This window comes from Thamnophis elegans, chromosome 2, assembly GCF_009769535.1.
Source record: "Thamnophis elegans isolate rThaEle1 chromosome 2, rThaEle1.pri, whole genome shotgun sequence".
In the NCBI taxonomy this organism is placed as follows: domain Eukaryota; kingdom Metazoa; phylum Chordata; class Lepidosauria; order Squamata; family Colubridae; genus Thamnophis; species Thamnophis elegans.
The window spans coordinates 14885640-14912942 of NC_045542.1; the positions used below are offsets into that span (position 1 = coordinate 14885640).

At 37.7% G+C, this 27303-nt stretch overlaps 1 protein-coding gene across 4 annotated transcripts in view; it reads right to left on the bottom strand.

Moving 5' to 3' along the window:
• The window catches only part of COL5A3 (collagen type V alpha 3 chain), a 130278-nt gene that overhangs the window by 35397 nt on the left and 67578 nt on the right, over positions 1–27303 (bottom strand). For all 4 annotated transcript variants that reach the window (XM_032210463.1, XM_032210462.1, XM_032210465.1 and 1 more), the window contains 19 exons: positions 26006–26059; positions 25871–25924; positions 22154–22198; positions 21905–21958; positions 20748–20792; positions 16873–16926; positions 13691–13735; positions 13154–13207; positions 12814–12858; positions 12554–12607; positions 9700–9744; positions 8628–8681; positions 5274–5381; positions 4717–4770; positions 4575–4628; positions 3369–3413; positions 1853–1906; positions 572–616; positions 135–188 (listed from right to left, as the gene is read on the bottom strand). In XM_032210463.1, coding sequence (XP_032066354.1) covers positions 135–188; positions 572–616; positions 1853–1906; positions 3369–3413; positions 4575–4628; positions 4717–4770; positions 5274–5381; positions 8628–8681; positions 9700–9744; positions 12554–12607; positions 12814–12858; positions 13154–13207; positions 13691–13735; positions 16873–16926; positions 20748–20792; positions 21905–21958; positions 22154–22198; positions 25871–25924; positions 26006–26059 — 1017 coding nt within the window. The remainder of the gene's footprint in view (positions 1–134; positions 189–571; positions 617–1852; positions 1907–3368; positions 3414–4574; positions 4629–4716; positions 4771–5273; positions 5382–8627; positions 8682–9699; positions 9745–12553; positions 12608–12813; positions 12859–13153; positions 13208–13690; positions 13736–16872; positions 16927–20747; positions 20793–21904; positions 21959–22153; positions 22199–25870; positions 25925–26005; positions 26060–27303) is intronic.

Consider the following 27303-nt stretch of genomic DNA (forward strand, 5'->3'; position numbering starts at 1 on the left):
GGTAATTTTTTATTAGGTAGATTGTAATAATAAAAAGTACAATCTGCTCTCTCATACACAACTATTTTATGGAATATTGATCTTTACCTCTAGTTAAATAGAAATTTCTGTAAAAGGAACAGTGGGTTACTTACTGGCGGCCCCTTTGATCCTGGGAATCCATTGGCTCCCTGTGGCCCAGTGGGCCCCTGTGGGAAAAGACAAAAAATACTTTGATATATTTTAGCTTCCTATTCTGTTTTCCCCACTCTCACATTTTATCACATTGTAAATATTTAATTTCTGAAGTTAGTTCTTCATCCTATAAACTTTAAAGGAACTGTTTATGCAGAGATTTTTGCTTTGGCAAAGGAGGATCTCAGGAAGCGAACCTGTGACATCATAAAGGCTATGCTATTTCTGAGACTGTTGGATCCATGAAGACATCCCCATGGTTTCAACAACCTCAGAGACATCATGGCCTTTATGATGTCATAACTTCTCTTCCTGAGACATACTTTTACCAGAGGAAGAAAAAAGATTGCTGACCACAGATGTCCTTCATTTGCAGGGATTTGATCATTCATCTTACCTTTTCTCCTGTAGTCCCTGGGGAGCCATCATGGCCAGAGTCACCCTAGAGGAAGAAACATTAGTTAAAAAACAACAACCAACAAAAAAACCCTCTCCAGATTTTAACTTCAGTTAACGTCAAAGGCTGACAAAGCAGCAGGAACAAAACCCAGCATAACATCAGTGCAAATCGCCTAGGAGTTTTACTATTCATCTACAAAATCAGGTGATGCAGAGTTCCTAAAATAACATTTTGGACACTATCAGGTAAAGTTACACTGCAAAAATTTGTTTATAGGAAAATTGGCATTTTAAAAAAGTAGATGATAGTGTCAGGTCTGCAATTATATTCCTTTTAGAATTTTGGCCTGCCACACTTTCTCTTATTTCATTATGCTGTTTCATTAGTATAGTTGATGGGAGGGGGGAATAGAAGGATTGTGGAATGTATTGTTTTCATTCCTTTCTAGAAACTCAAGGTCATCTTTTGTCTCCGCACCTTTGCACCTGATCAGAAGCAGTTGGGCATAGGTGCTAGCGTGGAAGAAGAAGATTGGACCATGTGATGGATTGTGGGTGTGGGGACAAGATTATGAACTTTGAACTGGGTGGGATTCTGATGTAATTCCAGAATTGGGATTTCATAGCATAATGCCAAGATGTCTGATCTATTAAATTGGAACTTTAAGTATCGTTTTGCTTTGGACTCTGATTTAATTCTACATGATACTTGGAACGTTGACAGATAGATTTTATAAATAAGATACATCTATCAGCCCCTCCCATACTAATGCTAATATTCTAATATTCCAACGGACAAAGAAATTAGTATTTTATTAGTTCTGTTTGTGGGGGCTTTAAGATGGTTTTGCCAATAGTGTTAGTCTTAAAGTGTGGCACCATTTAAAAATGAAATCATGCAACTCTGTATGAAAAGTGCACAATCTTTACAATGTTTTTGTATAATGTAATTTAGTTACCTATAGCTGCCTGTGTAGATTGATTTAATGCATATTGACAGCTTCAGTTGTCAATAATGGAGTTGTATAATTTGGCAAAAAATGGTAAGTAGGTAAGGATCAAGACAGCCAGGCCTACAGTATATGCCCAAGTGTATATTTTAAAAATACATTTGACATAATCCAAGAATAAGCAAATTTTAAAAATATTTGAGACAGCAAATGATGAACAGACTCTGCATTTTAGGGAGTGCACTCGTCACAGCTGTTTACATACATATCCTGCACTGTGTATGGAGAAATGTAGAAGGCCATACACATCATATGGAAAACAGCCATACCTTTGATCCCGGTTTTCCTGTAGGTCCTGGCAAACCACGTTCACCAGGAATACCCTAAATGGGAAAGGATATTAGTTTCAGATTGGTATTAATAAACTGAAGTCTGGAGCTGAGCCAGGCTTCCTAGATCCCCAGAATAGAAATGGATTACCATTAGTATATGGGATATTTATTAAGCAGCTAAGCCCTGGATGCTTCCCAGAAATCAGCATCCCCTAACTCTTGTTTCAGAAATTGTGTACCAAATAGAAGTAGAGAGAGATAAGACTACAAGTAACATCTCTGTTTTTTGCAATGATCCAGCCACATGCACATGTCATCTACCTATAGAATGAACCAATAAGGAAAACAAATTCAAGGCTGGAGAAATTATCTATGGGCTGAAGACAGATGAATCCAGTTTAAAGGCAAGGTTTCACATTTTCACAACTATCATGTGGTTCATTTCATTCTAGTGAAATATGCAGTGCAAAAAGGAAGAAAATTAAGGGTTCAAACCCCAAATTTAATGGTGTGTGTGTGTGTGATATTTCAATGACTTTTATATCTCTGAAGTTTTCTTTTGCTGCTTTCTGGCTTGAGCAGCCCATTGGGACAGTCAATTTAATCTTAACACATTCTTGTGCTTTCTCCCCTCTCCCTGATTTTTCCATCTATAGAAATATTAATAATAGAACCCTGAGTGAGGGCATACAAATCAGAATATACATTCAAATCTCTGCAAGCAAATTCAAATTTGGAAGATCTGAATTAAGATTTCTTTGAATTAATTTGAGCTTTGTAATGGATATGCCCCAAGTGGCTACTATATTCATTGGCATATTATGGGAGAAAGGGGAGAGATAAGAAATATTAATGGAAATTCAGCTTAATCATCATATTTTTGTGAAGGGTAGGGGAGTTGCAACCAAAAAACACTCTCCAGATGTGTGAAATTCAAAGAGATACTTCTCCCATCCTTCAGACACCCAAACACGGGCAGTTCAACAACTATGATTTTTAATGGAGTCAGTCACATATTACTTTACAAAATTAAGGTGATGAGCCTTCTCTTTGCCCTTCACTTAAGCCATTAGTATCTTGCTATTATCAGAAGTCATTTTTAAAATAACTGAATTCACAGAAAGCAGTGTCCTTAGAATGGTTTTCCGGAAAATATAAGACCTCCTATACTCCATTCAGAGCCAAGAACAATATTGCAAACACTTGATATGACCTGAGAAAGGCAGTAAAGATGCTGCAACTCCCCAGGGCTACTCACTACATCATATAAGGAATATGATGGGCTTAGAGTGCTGCACTTTCATTATATCCCTTTTTCACTTGCTCAATATTCTCATCATGATGTTTGCATCCTTGTAATTTGTTCTTCAGTTACGGGAAGTGGAGAGAGATAATGTTAAATTTTAGCACAGGACCTCTTCTAGCCAGGATACATATTGGTTGATAAACATCAAATAAAGTCTCTCTGGAGAAAACTTGGGACTTTATAAGCATCTATTCTATGAAAGCTCACCGGAGGACCACGCTGTCCAGTCTGCCCTGCCTGGCCAGCTTTTCCCTTGAAAAGAAGGAAAACAGAAAAGGAGGGTAAGGTGGAGTTCAGTGAGCCAACATAAACAGAGTTACCAGGCTTAAATGGGACATTACAGAGAGATGCTCAGATGTTCCCTTATCTCACATATCCTCTAGTTTGGACTTTAATGTCCACCATTGCCCATTAACAGAAGAACCAAAAAGTATGTTTAAATTCAAAATGCACAATAAAACGCTAAGCACTGTTATAAACATATCTGCCAAATACTAAACATTTGGACACTTAAACTATAAAGTTCAATTAAATTTGCCTAAAATTAAGGCAAGTGTCTGTTTTATATCCCTTGGTTATGGCTGCTAGCAATTTTCCTAACAAATGTGCCATGAGATTAAAAAAAACCCTTGATTATTCTTTTAAATCTAAACTAGAAAGTCACGTTCGACAGGAACATTTGAAAGTAGAGAACCATTTCTCTCTCAGATTCATTTCAGTGAAAACAGCTGGTAATTGGGTAATCCTGCTTCTCAGACTGTGCTCCCTTGCTGTGATCCATGCTGAAGTGTGAGCATTAGCAAATAAAAGCACTGCTGTAGCAAATAAAATGAATCAATAAAATGTGTCAAGGGATAGAGGACAGACAGTCCTCCAAATCCTGATGCAGTTACGTTTTGTAAGTGGAAGCGAGATCCAGGCTGCAATGCAGTCCCATTTGTTCCTTTCTGGACAAGGAGAGAACTCAAGTTTGCCCACAAGAGCTCCTGACAATTGTTCCTCATGAAGAGACTGCAAAATAGTTTCTGAGAAATGAGGGAACAACCATTTTGCTGAAACCACAGTTGGCACCTTCAAAAAAAGGTTCGCATCAGGGGTGAAATCCAGGAGGTTCTGACAGGTTCTGGAAAACCGGTAGTGGAAATTTTGAGTAGTTCAGAGAACCGGCAATTACCTCCTCTGGCTGGCCCCAGAGTGGGATGGAAATGGAGATTTTGCAATATCCTTCCCCTGCCACGCCAACCAAGCCACAACCAAAAATCAGTAGTAAAAAATTTTGAATTTCACCACTGGTGAAATTCCTTTTCTCCCTTTTCTTGAATTCTCTCTCTTCCCACATCCTCTCCCATCTTTATAATCCGCAAAAAAATCTCTCACGGTTTTTTTCAAGGGGTATTTCCTAGTTTCACTCACCCGTTTGCCTTTTTCTCCAATGAGGCCTAGAGGCCCTGGGAATCCGGTCGAACCCTATGGAAAAATAATCCGATCTGAGGGCAGGGCGGGATAGGTTGGGACAAGGTTTCTTCCTTTCCTCCAGTTCTTCCCTCCTGCTTACCTTGGGTCCTTGGCGGCCAGGATAGCCTGGCAACCCTGGCACACCCAATTTGCCCTGCAGAAAAAAAGGAGATGATCAGAGCCTATATGTGCCCAGGGATGAAATTAAACAATCCCTGGCGAGTGGAGAAAGAATTAAACAAATTCCTGCTGCAATTAATCAGTGGGACCACAACATAGTAATAGAGCAAAGGCCCTAAAGTATCCCAAGTTTGATTTCTTTAGAGCCAAGGTGGTGCAGTGGTTAAATGCAGCACTGCAGGCTACTGCTAGATCAGCAGGTCAGCGGTTCAAATCTCACCGGCTCAGGGTTGACTCAGCCTTCCATCCTTCCAAGGTGGGTAAAATGAGGACCCAGATTGTTGGGGGCAATATTCTGACTCTCTGTAAACCGCTTAGAGAGGCCTGAAAGGCCTATGAAGCGGTATATAAGTCTACTGCTATTGCTATTGCTATATTCTTTCTTCTTTTATGATCAGGTCATAACGAGGAAGACCTCTGCCTGATACCCGGAGAGCTGCTGAATGCCAAGTAGCTTCCCTTGTTCCAAAAGCTCACCTTCTCACCAGCCAGGCCAGAAGAACCTGCTTCCCCAGGAGGTCCCACCTGTCCTTTCAGCCCCTCAGGGCCATCCTCACCCCGTAGGCCCAGTGGGCCAGCATCGCCCTGTTGAAAGAATTAAAATAATTGTGCCAATCACGTTTATGAAATTCTAGTTTCAAAGCATGTTCTCAGTACTTCAGAGACAATCATGCATTATGACTGCTGTCATGTCTGAGAATGATACAGTAGATTGTACACACCAGCTATTGACACTAAAATAAGTTGCACATCATAAATCATAATTTTATCCATCATCTCAGATGGGGAGAGAGGAAAATGAATCACACAAAGTCTGGGATGTGTGTCTGTGTGCGTGCACGTAGTGTAGTGTCGTGTAGTGTGTGTACACAGGTCTCAGAGAAAAAAAGAGGTATTTTACAGGAAAGTTCAGCCAATGCATGGTAATGAACATGAACAAGGCTATATAGAAGGAATTTCGTCACACAAGCCATTGTCAAGGAAACATCAATTAATGGGAATATTGTGAATGACCCTTTACCCACCCATCAATTTTTCTTCCTTTTTTTATGCAGCAATTTTATTAAGTATTACAAGTAAAGAGAATAAAATTAATACAAATTAAGAAAACTAAAAGGACAACATGGAAATAATAAAATATACTTAAAGCCTCATTGTTCAATTCTGATCAGCAAAAGTCCATTCAGGGTTACAAGAGATAACAACATATGTATTTCGATCAAAGAAACCTTTGATATTCTTGCCTTTTATTTTTAACAGTCTTAATATTTAATCCCTTAATAATATCCTCAGGTTTGATTTCTTGTCACTTGTTTCTTTGTCTCTTCTCATAAAATTTTTCAAAGCTTTAATAAATCTCCTTTGCGAATTCAGTATGGGAAAGTTATGCAAGTCATTCTTTTGGTCTGTTCTTTGTATTTGCCTCTTATTATCAAAACATCAACCAATTGTATTTGTATATCCTGTGTAGAATCATTTTCCATATCATTCTTGTAGTCTGTCATTTTTAAATCCACCTTCAGATCAGTCTCAGTCTTCTCTGGTTAAATAGGTTCATCTTCCATATAATTTTTTAAACATGATCTACCAATCTATCTATAATTGGCAGAGACTCTTAAAATTACATTTTTGGTCCATTGTTCATCCTCTAATATTAAAGTATTGTTCCATGCTGCATTAGTAAGTCAAATTTAAATGTTTTTCTGCTTTAATTGTACTATAATCTTCAGTGCCCTCTGGCTCCCTTTAGTGTCTAACTTTCAAAGTCCTATCCTACGATATTTTTAAAGAATTCAAAACAAAAACATTTTCCCATGGGAAGGATTTTTATAATTAATTCCAAAATTTTATTTCAGATCCATCTGGCTCCCAGTCCATTTATAACTTTACAGAATCAAAATACTAAACACCATTTTGCTTTCTATTTGAAAAAAAAAACACCTCTAAGATTCTTAAATTTATTTTTAAAGTGAGTATCATAACTAACACAACAACAAGCCTGAGGTGCAGCGAATAAAAATGTATCAGACTTCATCTCCTAGGATGGCAACATCCCAATGCATCCCAGGCAAAACATTTTAAATATAATCTAGATACACACTACGGGATTCACAGAGAACATAGTATTTAACACAAAGATGGAGAATCTCTGTTTTACAAATCGTTTCCACAAAGAAAAACCCTTTCTGGATTTCTAAAATTGGAATGAAAGAATCTTCGCTGAATCCTAACCTCCTAACCTCAAACCCACCTTTGGCAAGCTTTCTGTGTACTGAAAAACATAACATGAACTGGCCTAATCCTTTTGTACTTGGAAAGTTGACGGTGGGATTTATTATTTCATCATTTTATCACATAACTTTTATTTTAACATTTAACATCATTTGTTATGTTATTATACGATCTCACAAAGGCAATCCTCCTCCTACTTATTTATTATTTAATTATTATTATTTAATAAATTTGTATGCCACCCAATCCCGTAGGACTCTGGGCGCCTTACAGAGACAAGATAAAAAAGTTAAAGATTAAGAATAAAAATACAGTTTTTAAAATAACACACCATCCATTCTGTCTAGGTGGGGCTGGACATTGATCAACAGCCCCAGGCCTGCCGGAACAGCCAGGTTTTGGTGGCTTTTCGGAAGGCCGAGAGAGTGGAATATAGTTGAATATAGAAACCATGTCCTTTTACTAAAAATGACATGGACAACTTTTTAAAATAGATGCAGGTTTCTTCTTCTTTTTTCCTTTTAGAAAAATGTTTAGTCTCAAGACCAAGAGCGTTATGAACATATGACCCATTGTATTTTGTGGCTGCCAAATAAGCATTAAAAAGTAAAATTGGTACTCTAATGCTTGCATGTTTAAGGCACTTATTTTTCCACAAAAAATTATGCTACTGAAAATAAGTGATTTTATTGCCATTAATACAAGGGGGGTTATGCTGTGATTGAAATTTACATTGTGTTCTAATCTTTGAAAGGATTGTTATAAAATAATGTATCGTTGATATTTGTCACCAGAGAAATTGTCTAGAATGTATAAAGTTATTTTGAATCTTCGTTGGAAATGGGAATATCATGGACATTTTATGGTAGACACGTAAAAATTGTTTTTATATATACAGTAGATAAACTATTTTGATGTGTCCACCATTATATACATATAATTATTAATATATAATAATATATTAATTCAGAAATTTAAAATATTAAAGGATCATTGCAACTAGAGGCCTGTCTTTGAGATTAATGAACAGGTAACTAGAAAAAAGTCATGGAAATTTGGTTTTTATATATGACAAATGCAACAAGATTATTATATGTTCAAAAGTGGAAAGATCCGACATTATTCACAATATAGGAATGCTTAATGAAGATGGTGGAAACTGCAGAGATAGCTAACTTAACTTTTTTGATTAGAGAAAAGAAAATACGTATCTACATTTATGGCTGACTGGAAACCACTTACAGACAGAAAAAATGATTTATGGTTTTTATGATTAGAAAATAACTATGCTAGGTTATATTAAAAAGAGAAGTTTTCTTTTTGTATATGTAGAATAAGGGATAATTATGTAATCATACTTGTATTTGCTGCAAAGGAACTGGGAGGTTTCTATCTTTTCTTTTTTTTGTACTTTTGTAGTTTTGTCTTTTTCCTTTTTCTTTATAATATTTTATCTTCTATTTAAAATTGTTAATAAAATCTACCACCAATGCTAACTATAAGGAATGAATTTCTAAAGCCTCAGTGATGGTTCATGCCTTCTTTTAAAAGCCTTTACAGATACTTCATACTGGGAATACTGGGAAGAATATTGCTCACCCAATCGCCTTTGGGCCCCATATCACCTTTGAAGCCAGGGAATCCATCTTCACCCTAGGAATCCATAAAAGTTCAAAACATGAGAATAATAAAAATGTCAATCTTATTTTAATGCTGAAATACAAAGAAAGAATCATGTGTTTTAATGGTGTGCAAAATTCATTTTACTTCAAACCTACAGTTTTACTTTTTGTTCTTATCCCCAACCCCCATCCAAAAAAAGAGAACATATATATATTTCTAAAGACAGGAACACTTGGCTAGTAGAGTTGCTAGTTAAAATGTCTCTGCCTGAACCTGAAATTATATTCTCCTACCTGACTGTCAACCTTGTCAGTTATTGCTTACTGACTGAATATAAGAATTTTAAACTACGAAGAAATAATTTGTTAGTCAGAACTTCAAAGATAATACTGAAAAGAAAGTTTTCAAAAAAAAACAAAATATGAACATATTGAATTATATTGGAAAGGAGATTCTAAAATTTGGATGAATTTCAGATATGGACAATATTTTAATTGCTATAAAATATTTTCCAGGCTACCTCTAGATGACAACCAAAACATTTTCCTACTCTTTTGAAAGATTTTGGTTTTGGTTTTGTATTTGTGTTTGTGTGTGTGTGTGTGTGTGTGTGAGTGTGAGTGTGTGTGTGTGTGTGTGTGTGTGTGTGTGTGTGAGAGAGAGAGAGAGAGAGAGAGAGAGAGAGAGAGAGAGAGAGAGAGAGAGAGAGAATGAATTGATCCTAGCAAAGTTATTGTATTACCCCATGGTACATTCTAATTTGTTGCAATCTAGAAACTAATATAAAAATCCAAAAGAACTACTTTTCAAGGGTTTATACCCAGATGGAACCTCAACACTTATATCACTCCAAATAATGACTGCGTTGGAAAAAGGTAAAAAATGAAGTACTTATTCCACTTACTCCAGTTAAATGTTCATGATCTGTTCTAGAATAGCACATTAGCAACACAGAGAAAGCAGGAGCAGTGAAATGCTCTCTTAAATTTGATGAAATCTTGTGGAGCTCTTTCTCTGATATTGTCTCGTATTCTCTTCAGAGACTTACCTTCTCACCTTTGCTGCCTTTCAGGCCCCTTATTCCAAATGCCCCCTACGGAAAAGGAAAACAATGATATATATCATTTTTATATTTTATTTATATTTATTTATTTATATATATATATATATATATATATATATATATATATATATATATATATATATATATATATCCACTTTAAATATTCACTTTGATATAGAAGCCATGATTATAGGCAGAAAGCTACAAGCGGTGAACGACACCACACAGAAAGATGCCATGGTAGGTCTGAGCAGTGACTATTGAATTCTGAAGGTTGGCAGTCCAGTTCTTTGCCCTGAAGTTTTAAAAGCATTCAGACTTCAGGAGAGGGCAAGTTTTGATTGCATGGCAGCAGCCATCATCTGACTTTTAGCACACCTCCTGTTGACCTTCCTGCCTCGGCTTAGCCTCTTACCTGAGGTTGTTCACTGAAATCATCCATTGGCATAGGGTTAAATATCATTAGACATTTCAACCCTTGGCTGGCCAAGCAATGCCACTGAGATTCCGTCTCAATGTCTGGAGGCTGGGGAAGCCTGGATGGAGGAGAACAGGCTCAGGCCAAACCTTAGCCAGCCCAAGTGACTGTGGGTTTTACCTTAATCATTAGAGTTTCCACCTTTGGTTCTGGATGGGATTGCACTACCTCAAACAGGGTTCATGCTCAATTGGGGGGGGGGGGCTCCTAGACTCAGGCTGGTATGTTAAGAGCATTCCAAAGGTGCTTTTTTCAAAAGGCAACTGGGCTTTGTTTTTCCTTGAAGGCATTTCGTTTCTCATCCAAGAAGCTTCTTCGGATCAAGCTTCTTGGATGAGAAGTGAAACATCTTTGGAAAAAAGCACCTTTGGAACAACCATGACCTGGATGACTGAGAATCTCCCTAGACATTTATGTTAAGAGCAGGTAGCAATTGGAGGGTCTTTGCATAAATTCACCTTATGCAGCAATTATGTCCATTTCTGAATCAGGAGATTCTACACACAATGATTTATACTTGGTCATTTCATGTATGAAGTACTGCAATGCATCTAAATGCAGCTGCCCTTGAAGACGACTCAAAGAATGCAAATGCATGAGTAATTATGGCTCATCTCAGTGCATCCATTAACACTGCAAATACAGGTAGTCCTCGAACCTACAACAGTTCATTTAATGACTATTCAAAGTTACTACGGCATTTAAAAAAGTGACTTACAACTGGGTTTTTTTTGGTTACAATCTTCCCAGCATCCCCATGATCATGTGATCAAAATCCAGATGCTTGGCAACTAGTTAATATTTGTGACTGTTGCTGTGTCCCAAGATTATGTGACCTTCTGACAAGCAAAGTCATTGGGGAAGCTAGATTCACTTAACAACTGTGTTACTAACTTATCAATTGTAGTGATTCACTTTGCAACTGAGGCAAGAAAGGTCATAAAATGGGGCAAAACTCACTTAACAAATGCATCACTTAACAGAAATTTTGGGGTCAATTGTGGTCATAAGTCAAGGACTACTTGTATAGAATTTGCAAGTTATGTTGGTGACCAGGCGGCTTCCAGCTGCAATTTCAAGATGTTGGTTGTTATCTATAAAGTTCTCAGTGAAACAGAGTCTAATTGTGGAACTGTCTGCCTCCAATTACTTCTTCCTGTCTGATAATATCTGACCAAATGGAGCATGGGTTGGGCCTCTAGATCCAATGGAGCTCCAGGTCCCTCACCCAACTACTGTCTTCTAGCAGGACTGAGGAGACATCCTTTCTTTGTCACTATGCCTATGGAACACCATCTCCTTGAGATCCAGGTGGGTCTGACCCAGTGGTGGGATTCAGCCAATTCTCACCTATTTGGGAGAACCAGTTGTTAACTTTCTAAGAGGTTCAGAGAACTGGTTGTTGGAAGAAATCTCCTTTTGTTTTTTTCCACTTTACAGGGCTAATCCTGTAAGGAAGGCAGGAAGGAAACATTCTAGTGTTGTTTCTAGCCTAATCTTTATTGACCTGCTTACAGAAACTGCCTCTCCAGTTAACCATTATTACATTGTAATAGCTAAGGTGAAGCGCCCATTGACTGAGTGATGTTGAGTTGGCCACTCCCACCTGACCACGAAGCCCCCACCTACCCAGATGGTCATTAGGGCAGAGAACCGGTTGTTAAATTATTTGAATCCCACCACTGGTCTGACCCTACCTTCTTTTTCAAATACTTTACAAATACCTGTTTTTCTTCCCTGGGACAGAATCAAAAGATTTTGTACCCATTGTGATTGTTTTTGTCTTTGTTTCACATAGCCTCAGATGCAACATATCTTACTACATTTTAGTGTATTTTTGTAGTTGTTATTTGCTGTTTCTAATTTTCTACCCCACCTTGGTCACATGTCAGTTGGGTACAGTGGTGGGTTCCGGATCCCATTCCAACCATACTGGCAGCATCCACATGGATGCGTGCAGCATGTGCATGCGTCTTAGCACCTCTGTGAACCTCCGCAACGCTCCAGCTGCTCAGCAGAGCATCGCGCAAGCACTGGACGCGCCGTGCACGGAAACACCGAAGACTTAAAAGACCAGTAAGGAGCTTGGGCGGGTTGGTGGGCCCTCCAGAGCACCGTACCAGAATGGTATCTGGTACTCCGGGCAGACTCCGGTACGCCCGTACCGGGGTGTATCACCTGCAACCCACCACTGGTTGGGTAGCTATGTATGTTGATTTCATAAATATATAAATAATAAAAAAATAGACTGGCAATAAAAGGAGGCTCTAGCAAGAGAGAGGCTGGAGGGAAAGGAAATGGGGAAGAAATTTCAGTAGAAATGTTCATTCTTGAAAAATAATAAAAGGGGTATCTCTTTACCTTGACTCCTCGTGGACCTGGGTAACCAACTGGTCCTGCTGCACCAGATGGACCCTGAAGGAGAAAGACATTTGAAACAAGTCTGTCCAGCAGCCTCCCTGCCCAACCTTGCTGCAATCTTAAAGACCATAAATCCCCCTATTCCTGAAGGTTTTTTTTTTGGGGGGGTGCATTGGGAAGAAGATGGAGGACTGGGGGTGGGGAACTTCCTTTTCTAAATTATGGACTTTAGATAACTCTATAGCAAGCTTCTTTTTCACCTGAGTTCCTTTCTCTCCAGCTGGCCCTTCTCTTCCAGGATGACCCTGAAAAGCAACAGAAGAGACAGTCTTGTGAAGTAACTGTATTATGAATGCTTGCTTAAAGGTACTTCACCACAATGAAAATAGTGCCCTGGGAAAATATATTGGGTATTAGAAAAGAGAAGGCAGGGAGCTAAGTTTTCTTCTGGGCATAATGTAGTATTTCAAGGGTGATCTCTATATGTTTACATCATTCACCTCTCCTCAGATATTAGTGCTACTGCAAAAGAAAGTTAAGTGTCCTGGTTTCATCTTTAAGTACTATCTTCATGAAGATTTTAATAATGTTGGCATTTACCGGAGGTCCATCCATTCCAGCCAGTCCTGGTATTCCTGGTTTTCCTGGTGGACCCTGTGAGAAGAAGGTGCAGGGAGATATTCAGAAAGCTGGGTGGGACAATCTGAATTGTGACTATGGATTAAGTGACAGTCCTATCAGTTCTCACATCTCCTCTATCAAATATATGTCTAAGTGTATGCTGACATAATGGGAATAGGCATGGAGAGCCCCTGGCAGATTTCTGAGGAATATGTAGCAGATTTAAGATGCACATTTCCTTCCAAACTACAGAAATAAAATCAGCAACAAAATGTAATCCTCTCCCACCATATATTACACAGCTGAAATAAAGAAATACTGGAGCATTATTAGGTGGAAATGCTGCAAAATCAGATTGATCTTGGTGCTTAACAAAATTCCGTGCACAGCAGTCTTTTGTATTAGATCCCTGTGGTAGAACTCTGATGCCTGCTGCTATAGCTACCCTGAAAATTGGGATTTTCAGCCTCGTTCTGATTCTATGCCTCAGCTAGACACTCCCTAATTCCAACTCACCTTTTCTCCTGGAAGTCCAATGGGGCCCTGAGGACCAGGCAAGCCCTAAGGAAGAAAAACCAAACAGAGTGGAGAAATGTGGCAATTTACAAGAAGAATTTCTATTAGTATTATTTTGTAGGGATAAGACAAACTTAATGTTTTCAGAGCCCCGGGACTATCCAGGAAATGTCCTTTCAGTTCAAATACACTATATTGCCAAAAGTATTTGCTCACCCATCCAAATAATCAGAATCAGGTGTTCCAATCACTTCCATGGCCACAGGTGTATAAAATCAAGTACCTAGGCATGCAGACTGTTTTTACAAACATTTGTGAAAGAATGGGTCGTTCTCAGGAGCTCAGTGAATTCCAGCGTGGAACTGTGATAGGATGCCACCTGTGCAACAAATCCAGTCGTGACATTAACTCGCTCCTAAATATTCCACAGTCAACTGTTAGCTGTATTACAAGAACATGGAAGTGTTTGGGAACAACAGCAACTCAGCCACGAAGTGGTAGGCCACGTAAACTCGTCCAACATCAGTGTGTGACCTCACAAATGCGCTTCTGGAAGAATGGTCAAAAATTCCCATAAACACACTCCTGAACCTTGTGGACAGCCTTCCCAGAAGAGTTGAAGTCGATCCACCCTTTGTTATAGCTGCAAAGGGTGGATCGACGTCATATTGAACCCTATGATTAGGAATGGGATGTCACGTACAGTAAGTTCCTATGCGAGTAAAGGCAGGTGAGCAAATACTTTTGGCAATATAGTGTATATCTATTCCCCTGCAAGGATAAATTCTTAATGGAAACACACACACACACACCAAAAAATATTTTGTACAGAAATTCACATTGATTAGTTTCTTTCTCTGATGAAATAGTTTTCACTGCAGATGCAATGTAATTCACTTCTGCCATAGCAATTTGGGTGTCTCGAATCAATTTATATTAGAAAGAAGAGAAAGTTACTTTCAGCCATTTCTCTCAGGGTTGACTGAAGGTCTTCCAGGTTGTATGGGTTCTACATTGCAGAGGCAGCATGTGCAGAGGCTAAAATATATATGCCCATATACATATATTCTGGGCATGCTAAGTGAACTCAATTGTGTACTTCTGGTATGTGATGTAAATGCAGAAGATTTGCACTATGCAAATTTTCGCTAAACATTTGTTCTGATCGAGGCTTCCCAAGAGCATGAAGCAACTCTTGTCCTGACAAAAATCCCTTTTATTAATTTACTGTGAATTCTGCCGGCAAAGTTTTTCATGGGGGAATTTACAGTCACAGACCTTATGTGGCTTGGAGAGCTGACAGGCCAAAAGCTGCAAAACTTGGCAAGAAGTCTCGGAGAGTCACGAACCAATTAAGCGAACTAATTGTCTCCTGCAAACTCCACTCCCCTTTCGCTCCTCTTTTATTTCCTCTGGGAAGGGTCATTCATCGTCCAACTGTGGCCTTACTCCCAAGTTGACCCCTGTTCTTTAGCTGTTCCTTTCGTCTGCGCATGCACACACTGGGAACAGGCTCCAGCTGTTTGTCTGCCTCACTGATGTCTGACTCTGAAGCAGCTGATAGCTGGTATATGGCTCTGGCCCCCTCTCTGCCTCTGACACAGAGCCCTCATCAGAGCCTTTCCCAGACTCCAGGACTGGCCCATGTTCCTCCCCAACCTCCTCACTGTCCGAATCTGCTGGGCCACAATATTCTGAAGAACCTAAATGATACCTGCTACATAACATTTACCAAAAGAGGAGGCAAGCAATGCCTCCCCCAAATTATTTCTCTCCTCTGATGAGTGCTTCAGAGAATGGGATGCTTGCCTCCTCTAAACTACTAACCAAAGTTTTTGGCAATGACTCAGAGTAAATGCTTTAGGATTGCCTGAAATTCTCTCAAACATAGCCAATCCAGAAGTCCTTTAGCATACAGGCAATCCTCATTCAGTGCCCGTTGAATAAGGAGTCTTAAAATGGTTCCTTATAGTTGTAACTGTGATAGGGCCCCCATAGTCACATCAGATACTTGGTACCTGGCCTGCAGTTATGATGTTGTAGTATCCTGTGGTCAAATGATCCCCCCCTTGAGACCTTCACCACTGGCTTCTGATAAGCAAAAACAGTGGGGAAACTGGCAGGAAATTGGAAAATGTAACAAGTGACACTGTGTCTAATAAACATGGGGGATTTGTCTAGTGATGGAACTGCTGTTGTTAAGTTGGTGTAGTCATGTAATGTTCATGCTTTACAACCATGTTGCTTAGTGATGGAGTTGATGGTCCCAATTATTAAATGCCATTATTAAGTGAGGACTAGCTGTACACCAAGGACATTCCAGGCTAGTCACCCTCAGTCCTTGGTGCAGGCAATCCTATATTATTTGCTGAAGGTAGCTCAGAAGCACTCAGTCCAGGATAGTAGGAGAAAGCTCCTTAGCCTTCTTTTTTAGTTTTTTGAAGAAGACTTCTTTTAGTCTTCTCTCATTGGAACAGCTCTGGAGGAGATGGAAGAAATGGGTTCTGAAGGACAGCAAGAGAAGGCAACATGGCTACCTCATTGGTTCTTAGATGCAAGTGAACAATATTGCTTCTTAAGGCAATTTTGAGGGAGTGTTTCACTTCCATTATCAAGAAAGTGAAGCACCTCTTCAAAGAACTGCACAGCACTAGCCTCTCTCTTAATGCTCCAGTGGTTTTTTTAAAGGTTTCCATGTTAAGGTTGATGATCAAACACAGGAATATGGATCTGTTGGATGGCATAATTAAAATTAACTAGGTGCACTTTACCCTGCATTTATATAGATGAAACAAGTAACATGAATATTCAATGTGCTGATCTGCATCCTTATCACAGTCTGATGAAGTTAGCATTTTAATATTTTCTGAACTGTTTTTATATTATACCTGTCTTCACTCTATGAATCCATTTGCTAATAAACTTCACAGTCAGAGTCAAATTAGACACCATTGGGAACTGTCCTCCTGGGGTTAATAGTAGCCCACATGGAGATTGGAGATTATAATACTGATTGAAAAAGAGGTTAACCCACATTTCATTAAAGTAACAAAAATCTTTCTAATGCATGTAATACCTGTGGTTTTTTTAACAGACTCACCAACCAGCAAATGACCTGTTCATGTTTATCCCCACCCTCTATATCCCAGCCTTCCCCATGTACATGCAAACAAAATACACACGTGAGATCCAGGGTTTCCTTGTTGCCCAGGTGGGCCTGGTTCACCTGGAATACCCTGAAGATAAAGAACCCTGAAGTCAGCTAACATTCAGTGCATATACATATGTACATATGTCATAATGGAAGAGACAACACTTGTGACATAATGACTAAAATTACTAAGGTGGAAAGAGCAGAGACTTGAAGAATGAAACATCTGGAGAAGGTTAGGATCCAGCTTCTAAAGCTTTTGGGAAACCAGGATTGTGACGCTAGAGTATTGTGTCTTACTTCTTAATTCTTCATTGGGGGTTAGGGTTTGTTTGCAGTACATTTCCTAGGATTAAAGGTTTGGCTGTGAATCATTAGAAGTAGGATGGTATAAACATGTTATTGTAAGTAAACAAACAAACCCTCTTTCCTATGTGAATGTAGACTGCACATATCTATTTGTTGTGGGAAACTAATGTTCATGATTAATTATGGAAGAGTATAATTGAAAAAGCATTAATATTTATTTTCATTCTATTCCACAGTAATTGTTGGACTTCCACATCAGGCTTAGAAAGGGGAACTGGCAGTATTCCAAGCTGCTCCTCCCATAAGATATTTTAGAGATATCCCCCCCCCCATAATCCATTGTTCAATTCAAATTTTCTTTGATTGGTTCTCCCATATGCAAAATTTAGCCCTGTTTGATTCTTTCTGGGTCCTAATAATGGAAAGATGGACAGATATACCAGCAGAATCTTGAGACCCATTACATAATTTTTCCCTGTATTTTTTGTTGCACTAAAAAAATAAATTAGAAACATAAAGCCAGATGTACTTAGCATAGGCATAGCATAGTTTAGAAGTATATTGTTTTTAGGATATTTCAAAAAACATGTATGCTTATTACAGTCTACTGCATTTTTAATTTTTCTTTACCATAGTCTTTTATTTCTCCTTTGGTTAAAATAAAAGGGAGGAAAAGATCAGTTTTAACATTTCAAATATTCTGGTCACAAGGCAAATCCAGCAAAAGATTTAAATTGCTGAAGGAACAAACACAACTTCATCTTCAGAACAAATGACAGTACTTAAAAATGTCCTTTCAAGGACATTGAAAATAAAAGAGAAACCCATCATTATAAAATGGGTTGTCTTGATTTTAAGTAGACATGGTTTTGTACTGGAAAAGAATTGGATGATTTGAGCAAAACATGGCTGTAGGAAGATTCTATTTAATTAAAGACAAATTTATGCTAATTGTTATGGCAACCAGTTAATACCTAGTAATATTTGAAAACATATAATTTTCCATTATAACATGGAATATTTAAATTATACCTTTTTGCTTTATGAATTAAATTGCCATGCTTAATTTTTTTTAAAAAAATCCACCCTCTATATGTCACAATTGCCACATCACATTTCCACTGTTATGAATACAGCCACTTCCCTTGTATTTCTACAAGATGCACATACTGTATGTACAGTAAAAGAAAATAGGATGAGCTGCATTCTTCAATTAAAGTAATTTATTTTTTAAAAATAACATTGGATTAGGACAGTAACATTCTGTCATCATTTCAGATATTTATTTACATAAACAGAGAAACAGAATGACCAAGGAGAAAAGAGTAGTGGGAGTAGGAGCAATTTCTTATTTCTTATAGTCTTGACCATGGCTGACTGCCCTCCAGTCTACTGGCCTCTGGAGCAGTAGTGGTATTCTATTTTGTTCACTACTGTTTCAGTAGTGGGAGTGTGCATGTCTGTGCATGCACAGAACCCTCTGGGCATGCGCAGAAGGTCCTTGATGATGTCTGGGTGGGCGGGCGGGGCCTCGTGCCAACACCACTATCAGTTCACCTGAACCAGTGCGAACTGGCAGCATACCACCTCTGCTCTGAAGGGCTACAGCAGGATCAGTTTACTTAACTTTTGGGTGGTGATGTGGCAATGTTGCCACGTCTAATTTACCAATTTTCATCCTCACAAGAGCCAGGAGTCACTGGTTTTAGAAGCATCCTGTATGTTGGTCCATTTGAGGCATCTTGGTTCAAAAATAATTGCCCCTATGGTGCATGGCTTGCTTCACCCAGTTAAAGGTTACAGGCATGAGAGATTTAGTAGTATATAGATTAGATCAGCATATAGTGTTACAGCAGGAAATCAAAGTGGATACTAGATTGGTGTTTAACATTTATATATTGTGAATGCACTGATGATGTTGCCTAGTTGGGTAATAAAACATCTGCAAGCAAACAACTATGCTCAGAGATCACCAAGGACTCCAAGAATTTAATTCTGAATAACATATTCTCTTCTATTGTGAATACATCATCCTTGCTTGCTAGATAGGTTTAATTGCTCACCTCATATTTTTGAGAAAGATATGCTCTTTATTGTTTTAATTTTTTTTGGCAGGCCAGGTGGAAAAGCTGTGAACCAAGGCAGAGAATAGAAAGAGCTAATATCTTCACCCACCAGCCTCAAATTCAAACTTGACAGACTACATAAAAGGGATTTGGCTAGAAATGGCCAAGAAATGGCTATTTCTGTAGAAATAAGTTCATTCCGTTGTTTCTTTCCTTTTTACATTAAATTGTTCTTTTCTTTTTCTCACTGTAGTATTACACCAAATTTAATGAATTTGCTTTTCTGTACAAGCTGAATAATTGTGGCAATTCAGCCTTCATTCACAATTTAGGCACTATTTAAATTTGCTTCTTTGAAATTTTTATTCCATAGGGTTTTTGGGATCAATAATTTTCTAACAAAAACTTTTATTTGTAGAAAACCAACACCTTCTTATCATTTGCCTGGAGTAATGTTGTCTTTCAGCCAAGGTGGCGCAGTGGTTAAATGCAGCACTGCAGGCTACTGCTAGATCAGCAGGTCAGCGGTTCAAATCTCACCGGCTCAGGGTTGACTCAGCCTTCCATCCTTCCGAGGTGGGTAAAATGAGGACCCAGATTGTTGGGGGCAATATGCTGACTCTCTGTAAACCGCTTAGAGAGGCCTGAAAGGCCTATGAAGCGGTATATAAGTCTACTGCTATTGCTATTACTGCTATTGCTATTCATACTCTATTTTCTAACAATATGTAAAGAATAGAGTGGAGTAGAGTGGAGTGGAGTGGAGTGGAGTGGAGTGGAGTGGAGTGGAGTAGAGTAGAGTGTAGTGTAGTGTAGTGTAGTGTAGTGTAGTGTAGTGTAGTGTAGTGTAGTGTAGAGTAGAGTAGAGTAGAGTAGAGTTGAGTAGAGTAGAGTAATTGGAAGGGACCTTGGAGGTCTTCTAGCCCAAAAAGCTAACAGTAGCTAAATGGTTATCCAATCTCTTCTTAAAAGCTTCCAATGTTGGAGCATTTACAACTTCTGGAGGCAAGTTGTTCCACTGATTAATTGTTGTAGTTTCAATCTTAAAATTCAAAAGAGGTTGTTTTTTGTTACATTTTATTTTATGTTTTTATTTTAATTCTTTTTATTTAAGTCCTATGAGATTGATTACTTTCCTATGAAACAGGTGAAGGGAAGGCTGAAACCTCTGGTTTTTTGTACTTTTTATCTTTTAGACATCAGAAAGACAATACAGGATATGAGGACCCCATATCTCTTATACTCTGGGTAGTAGGGAAGGTTATCAGATGAGGTACCTCTCAGAAGATAGATGACAGCAGGAAATACCAAAACTTTGACCCCAAACAGAGGCAAGATCTGAAGATATACAAGGCTGCAAGGAATTGAGGTGTGAGACCTTCAGCCTTCTACCGCATGTGCTCAGCCATTTCTAGCCTTATAATTTAACTATGTTCATCGTTGTTATGAAATGCTATTCATATCTGTCTGCTATACACAAACAACCCTTTTACCATATACTAAGGAAAGTCCCCATTCCTTGTTTACCTACCATATTGCCCTTATGTCCAGGAGGACCATCAATACCAGTAATACCCTACAAGAGGTAAACAAGATCATGAAAATCAAAGGGAGATATATTTTTTTTGGTACAGAACAATATCAAATGAAATCATTTTGTAAATCCAAATTGGAAACCTAAAATTCTAACCCTAATTATTCTGTCTCCATTTTGGAATATATGAAGGGATAGATAGAACTGAATGGCATCTACTTTGGCAAATTGAGTTCCGGCTCTTAGTTCCTTCACAGTTATTAATGTTTTCTATTTCCTAATCTAGTTCTGGCTTTAGGAATATTTCTTCATAATTTTCCCCTCCCTTCTATGTTTTACCAATGATGTATGTTATGACTGCACTGAGATTATATTTAAGAGTAAAGCTTGTACGAATAGGCAAATTTGAATTTTGCAAATTGTGATTGATCCTTATTGAGATACATTTTTTTAACATCCTGGTTAAAATGTTAGAAGTTTTCATATGAAAGAGGAAAATAAGGATGAGAAGGTGTCTGCCATATACTTTTAATATAACTAACTATTATTAAAAGATCAGACATGTAGGTTAACAATTCACATTAGCCTATATTAGTTCATGTCTTGGTTAAATTAAATGTGTGCCCTTTGGTATTAGCTTTGAGTACTATGCAAATTCAAAATTTGTCATTTATTCACTAGATAAACTATAATACTAACATAAAAATGAAATGAGTATAGTTTAATGTGATAGATAATTCTAACTCTTATGATTTGTTTAGGTTCTTTTTTGCATGATATGCAAACTCAGCTACTAATTTGTAAAGCATGTCCTGTTGCTTTATTAATGTATATGACTCAGACCAAAAATGGTTCAATGAAAATATATCTTAGTGTAACATATGGACCCTGACAATATACAGTATCTGCTCTGGGTTTTCACCATTACATACTGGAATATCATAAACAGAACTCAAAACCTAATTGCAAATTCAAAAACTAAGACATCAAAAGTTAAATGTTATGTTTAGATTAAATTCCAAAACTTTACCAGAACTTTGACTTAAAAAAACATTTTCCTGTTAAAATTTGTCCCATTCCTTGAACCCATTGCCTGCTCAATCCCTGCTCAAACCTTCTTGTGAACAAAAGGGGACATGGAAGGAAATTCATACCGTCTGGCCGAAAGAACCAGGATTACCTCGCGAGCCTGGCAAACCACGTACACCCTAGGAGAAAAGATGGTTATATTAGAAGACTTTGAGGAACATTGTTCAATGAAACACACTTGTCAGAAACTTGGTTCCATTGAAGAAGAAAGACTGAGAACAGTACACCTGTTACTCCCCCATTAAAATGGCTTAGAATGATGCCATCCCAGAAAACCCAATGTATTTATTCCTGGTAGGTAGGCAGATACTCACAGCTTCTCCAGGCTGTCCTCTGGGCCCTTGCACACCTTCAGAGCCCTTTGAAAACAAGGAGGAAATGGGAAACTGAGGTATTAGATTAGGCTCTTTCCACCCACCTCCACCCCCCCACCCACCCCGTTATAATACATAATTCATACTGGATACCAAATGAAAAAGCACCTGAGGCAGCTTTGAGAAATCCATCATAGGAAATTCAACTTTAAGTGGGAAATATAATCACTACTTTTTAATCCTAGCATACTTTCTATATTCCTAGGAAGGTATTTTGAGTGCATTAAGGTTACTGCAATATCTGTACCTAACTCAAAGGTAACGGTTGGCATTACATTTCCAAAGGGCCACTGCGACCTAAAATATTATGTGGTTGTAGTTCTTATGTATTTAATTTTTATCCTGATTTTAATATATTTTTATCAATAACTCAGGACAACAAACATATTTAATACTTCTTCTCCTCATATTTTCCCCACAACCGCAACTCTTTGAGGTGCATTAGGCTGAAAGAGAGAGAGAGAGAGAGAGAGAGAGAGAGAGTGACTGGCCTAAAATCATCCAGCCAGATTTCATGCCTAAGGCAGGACTATCTACAATACTCCAGTTTTAGTGAGGATTGAATATAGCTATCTTGAAATACATTTAAGTGTATTCCTCTAAAACATTTAAGTCTGTCTGTATGTTTTTTTTTTATAAATTGAAGAAATTAAAAAAAACGATCGCATCAGGAGAAAAAAAGTTTTAAAAAGGTAAATTTATAATGATTAAAATAAACTACATTAACTGTTCTCCAAAACTAACAAAAAATCCATATAACTATAGATAGCGATATAAAATTTATTTGAACCTCAACTTACCATTATATCTAGAGCATATATAAGCACTATGAATCATCATTTTCAGAATACAAAGACTTAGCAAAAAGTGTTAGGAAACATGTATCCTTGATCCATTCCTTAAAATCAGAAATTTTAAGTATTTTTTAGTTATATAAAGGTATCATCTTTGACATGTTCCAAGCTAGACGGGACCACATTTTTCATAAGAATTCTTCAGATATATTGTTAATATTTTCAACTTAACTATTTAATAATTTATTAAATTGAGTTGTTAGTTTCCAAGCTGTGCATCACTCAAGACTCTCATGATTGCAGACGCTTCAATGGCATCTGTGCCATATTCTTTCATTATTACATATTTCAATTGTATACATTCCAATAAATGTTAGAAGTGAATCATATACAACATGCTATCTCTCAAATCTTTAAAAACATTAGTAGCCATCTGTTTTAGTGTTGATTCTTTGGCCCAAGTATTTTAATAAGGTATATCTCCCTCTATTTTCAAATATGGGTTATTCCATAACATCAATTTATCAAGTGATTTGGAATAAGGACTTGTTTACTAATGACCAAATGCGCCTAATAGTTTTCAAAGCTAAAGACAAATATCCTTGTTATATCCTTGTGCTCCAAAGAGACTCCAAAAGATTATCATTAAAACCCGCATTCAAAAAAATATTTAAACTAAAGCTGATTGAAGTATAGTTGAAAATCTGGAAGTTTGAAGCTGCTGTTATTGTAACCGCAGTTTGGCTAAGGATAGTTATGAAGCTCTAGCTATCCATAACAAAATGTTCTTATTGTCTTCTCTCTATAGAATACCTATTAGTAAATAAAATTGGACTCCTTCTTAAAACATATATTTATTTCAATGTAATATTCATTGTAGGGCAATCTTGCCTCAAAGACTTAATGCAATGGTTTTAACCATCAACAGAAATGGCATCTACATATTTAGATATATTCAGTTCAAGATACTAGAAAGTATTTTTTTAAAGATATAAACCCAAGTATTTTGTGGAGTTGGTGTGAATTGTATTACAGTAATCTAGAGGCATAGTAGATGCCAAAGGCAGCTAATAATATATTTTCCTAATTAATGGTGTAACCTGTAAAAACATATTAATAGTGTAACCTGTAAAAACTTCAATAAACATAGATAATGACATCACATAATTATCAAGAATAGTCATAATATCAGCATATATAAACAATTTATATTCCATTTCAAGTGCCATTACACCCTTAATATTTTCAGACTACTTAATAAACAAAGAATTTAAATATAAAACATTTGTTTATTTTCATCCCTTCTTTCATTGTAATGTAGACTGTTTGTCCCAAAGATCTGTCTGCTAATGACTGTCTACTATTCAAAATCAGAAGTCTGGTAGCACCTTTTCAGAGTTATCAATTTCATGAAAGATATAAGCTTTTCTAAGAACACTTCATTTCATCACATGCATCGTGGCTAAATTGTTGTAGGCCTGAAATTAAGATAAAGTGGAGAAGGGGAAGGAAGAGGAAGACAGAATGATTATGCAGTCAGATGGAAATATTCCAATTATCAACTATAACTTATTTAAAAACATTGTATTTGTTGATACTTTTTTTGATGTATATGAATTCATTAACCTTGTTCCAAGGGCCCCTCTAGATAAAGATGCTATACAGTTGTATAAGGAAACAATAGCCCTATCTCTAAAAGTTTTACAAGAAAAAGGTTATACACTATTCTACAGGAACACCTATACAATGTCTTGCAACAAAATAGATATCCATGAAACTTTATCAAAAAGTGACTGACCCCTCAACCCAATACACCACAACTAACACAAGCTATGAAAAGCACAACCCTGCCATACATCAAAAACATATCAGAAACTACCAACTAACTATTGCAACCACATGCCATCACCGTAGCTCACAAACCATCCAAAGCCCTCCAAGACATCCTAAGTAAACCAAAAGACCCAGCAGCCCCAGGAAGAAAAACAGGAGTTATTTACAACATAATATTGTAAGGACTGCAACAGTCACAGGGACCAAATCAATTAGCAGGCAGAAGACATGATGAAAACTCCTTAATTTCACAACACATCAACAGACTTAACCATAGTTTTAATTGGGAAACTGTGAGCATCCTAAACCAAGACAAGTCCAAAAATGCTAGATAATTCCTGGAAGCCTGGCACTCAATAGCAATAGCAGTTAGACTGATATACCGCTTCATAGGGCTTTCAGCCCTCTCTAAGCGGTTTACAGAGTCAGCATATAGCCCCCAAAGTCTGGGTCCTCATTTCACCCACCTCGGAAGGATGGAAGGCTGAGTCAACCTTGAGCCGGTGAGATTAGAACCGCTGAACTGCATATAACAGTCAGCTGAAGTGGCCTGCAGTACTGCACCCTAACCACTGCACCACCTCGGCTCAAGACAAATTAGCCATCAAGAAGCACACAGAAATCCACATCTACACTCTTCAAAAGAAAAAATCAAACAGCCAAAAAGGAAACAAAAAGACCGAAACACCTCTTCACCAGCAGACAACACTCAGATGAGGAGAAATTAACACCAAGATTAACACTACACTAACAATCAAGAAGCAAACAATACCCCAATCAAGAAACTAGCAATGCAGCCAAACAAGCTAACAGTAAACAACAGCCCAATCAAAAAACTACCAAGCCCACTCCCCCAACACCAACAAGGCAAGCCAGTAGTATATAAAATGAAAGCAAACTCTACTCCCTTACTACAACTAATAATGTTTGTTAATGAAACATCTGCAAGAAAACAATGAAGCTCAGAGAGTACCAAGGATTCTACAGTTCAACCCTGAGCTAGAAATATTCTATCAGAATCAATGCGTACCTTAGAACCGTCATTTCCAGGAGGTCCAGGTAGGCCTGGCTTTCCTATATCTCCCTGCAAAGCAATAAAGTGGGGAATGAATGTTGGTGGTAGCTTAAATAGAGGACAGAAGTATAGATATTAGGGTAGTCTTACTCTGTGTCCCTTTACTCCAGCGGGTCCTGGGTGACCATCAAAGCCCCTGTCACCCTAGAAAAAAGGAGGGAAAGCAGATGAGTACTGAATTGACAAGAATAGACCAGTTTTTCGGCTAGGAAATAGATAAGTAGATAGATAATTTTGCATGCCTAATTTTACTGCAACAATGCTCTTTATCCTTAGCGCAATCCTACAAGATAAATAAATTTTCACAGAACGTAAATTTTAAATTATACCCGAGAAATAGGTGCACAGAATGATGGGGAGGACAATGTTGTCTTGATGATCAATTTGCCATGTTTTGACAGGCAACATTGGTGCTTCAGAATTTGGAAGGAAGCACAACTTGAACACTTAAAAAGAGGTTTAAATTTGTTGGATTGTAAACCGAGGCAAGGATTTGCTATTTTTGTGACTATGTATGTCTTGGAGGCTAACAGCTGAGACAAATAAGATTCAGGAATTCTGTGGTTTGACTTTCAATTCAGAGGAACTACACCAGCTTCACTCCCATCTCCCTTTTTGCAATATGCAGGAAATTAAATGTAGTATTGACTCACTTTGTCAGCAATGAGACTCTGCAGATGTTGTTGAACTACAACTTCCACTGACCCCATTCTATAGGGTCAATCATAAAGGATGCTCAGTTGTAGCATGTATGGAATACCACAGAATCCCAATCCCTGCATTGTAAAGATTATAGTAGATTTTTTAAATAAGATCTGATGGGAGAAGGGCAGAATGGATCTCTACATTTTTTTTTGAGCAATGAAAATTGAAAGCATTATGTGGTATGAAAGGGACAAAAGTCTGAAGTCATGTTATTCCACATACTAGAATCCCCCTTTCTCTCTCTCTCTCTCTCTCTCCATCCATCCATCCATCCATCCATCCACACACACACACATTTACATTTATATTTTCCAAAGCTTTTGATCCTTTTATCCCAGTATTTAATAATTGCTCAGAGGAAGTTGCGCACACAAAACTCAACACACATTGAATCTACATTCTCTCCTTTATTATCATATAATAATAACAGGAGAATTCGATGACTTAATGATAAATCACACACTAATATGCAAAAAGCTCCAGTTTCAGTCTCCTTTATCTTGAGAAATAAAGATAGGACAGGACAAAATCCAGGACAGCTGCTAACAAATCGCAGGCTAGGTTGGCAAATTGCATGGTTTTCTATATTCTTACCTTTGAAGGCTTTGGCAATGAAGGAGATGTGTTGCCAGTGAGCTAGTTCAAACATTATTCATGTTTGGGGAGGAATTATATATTTGAAT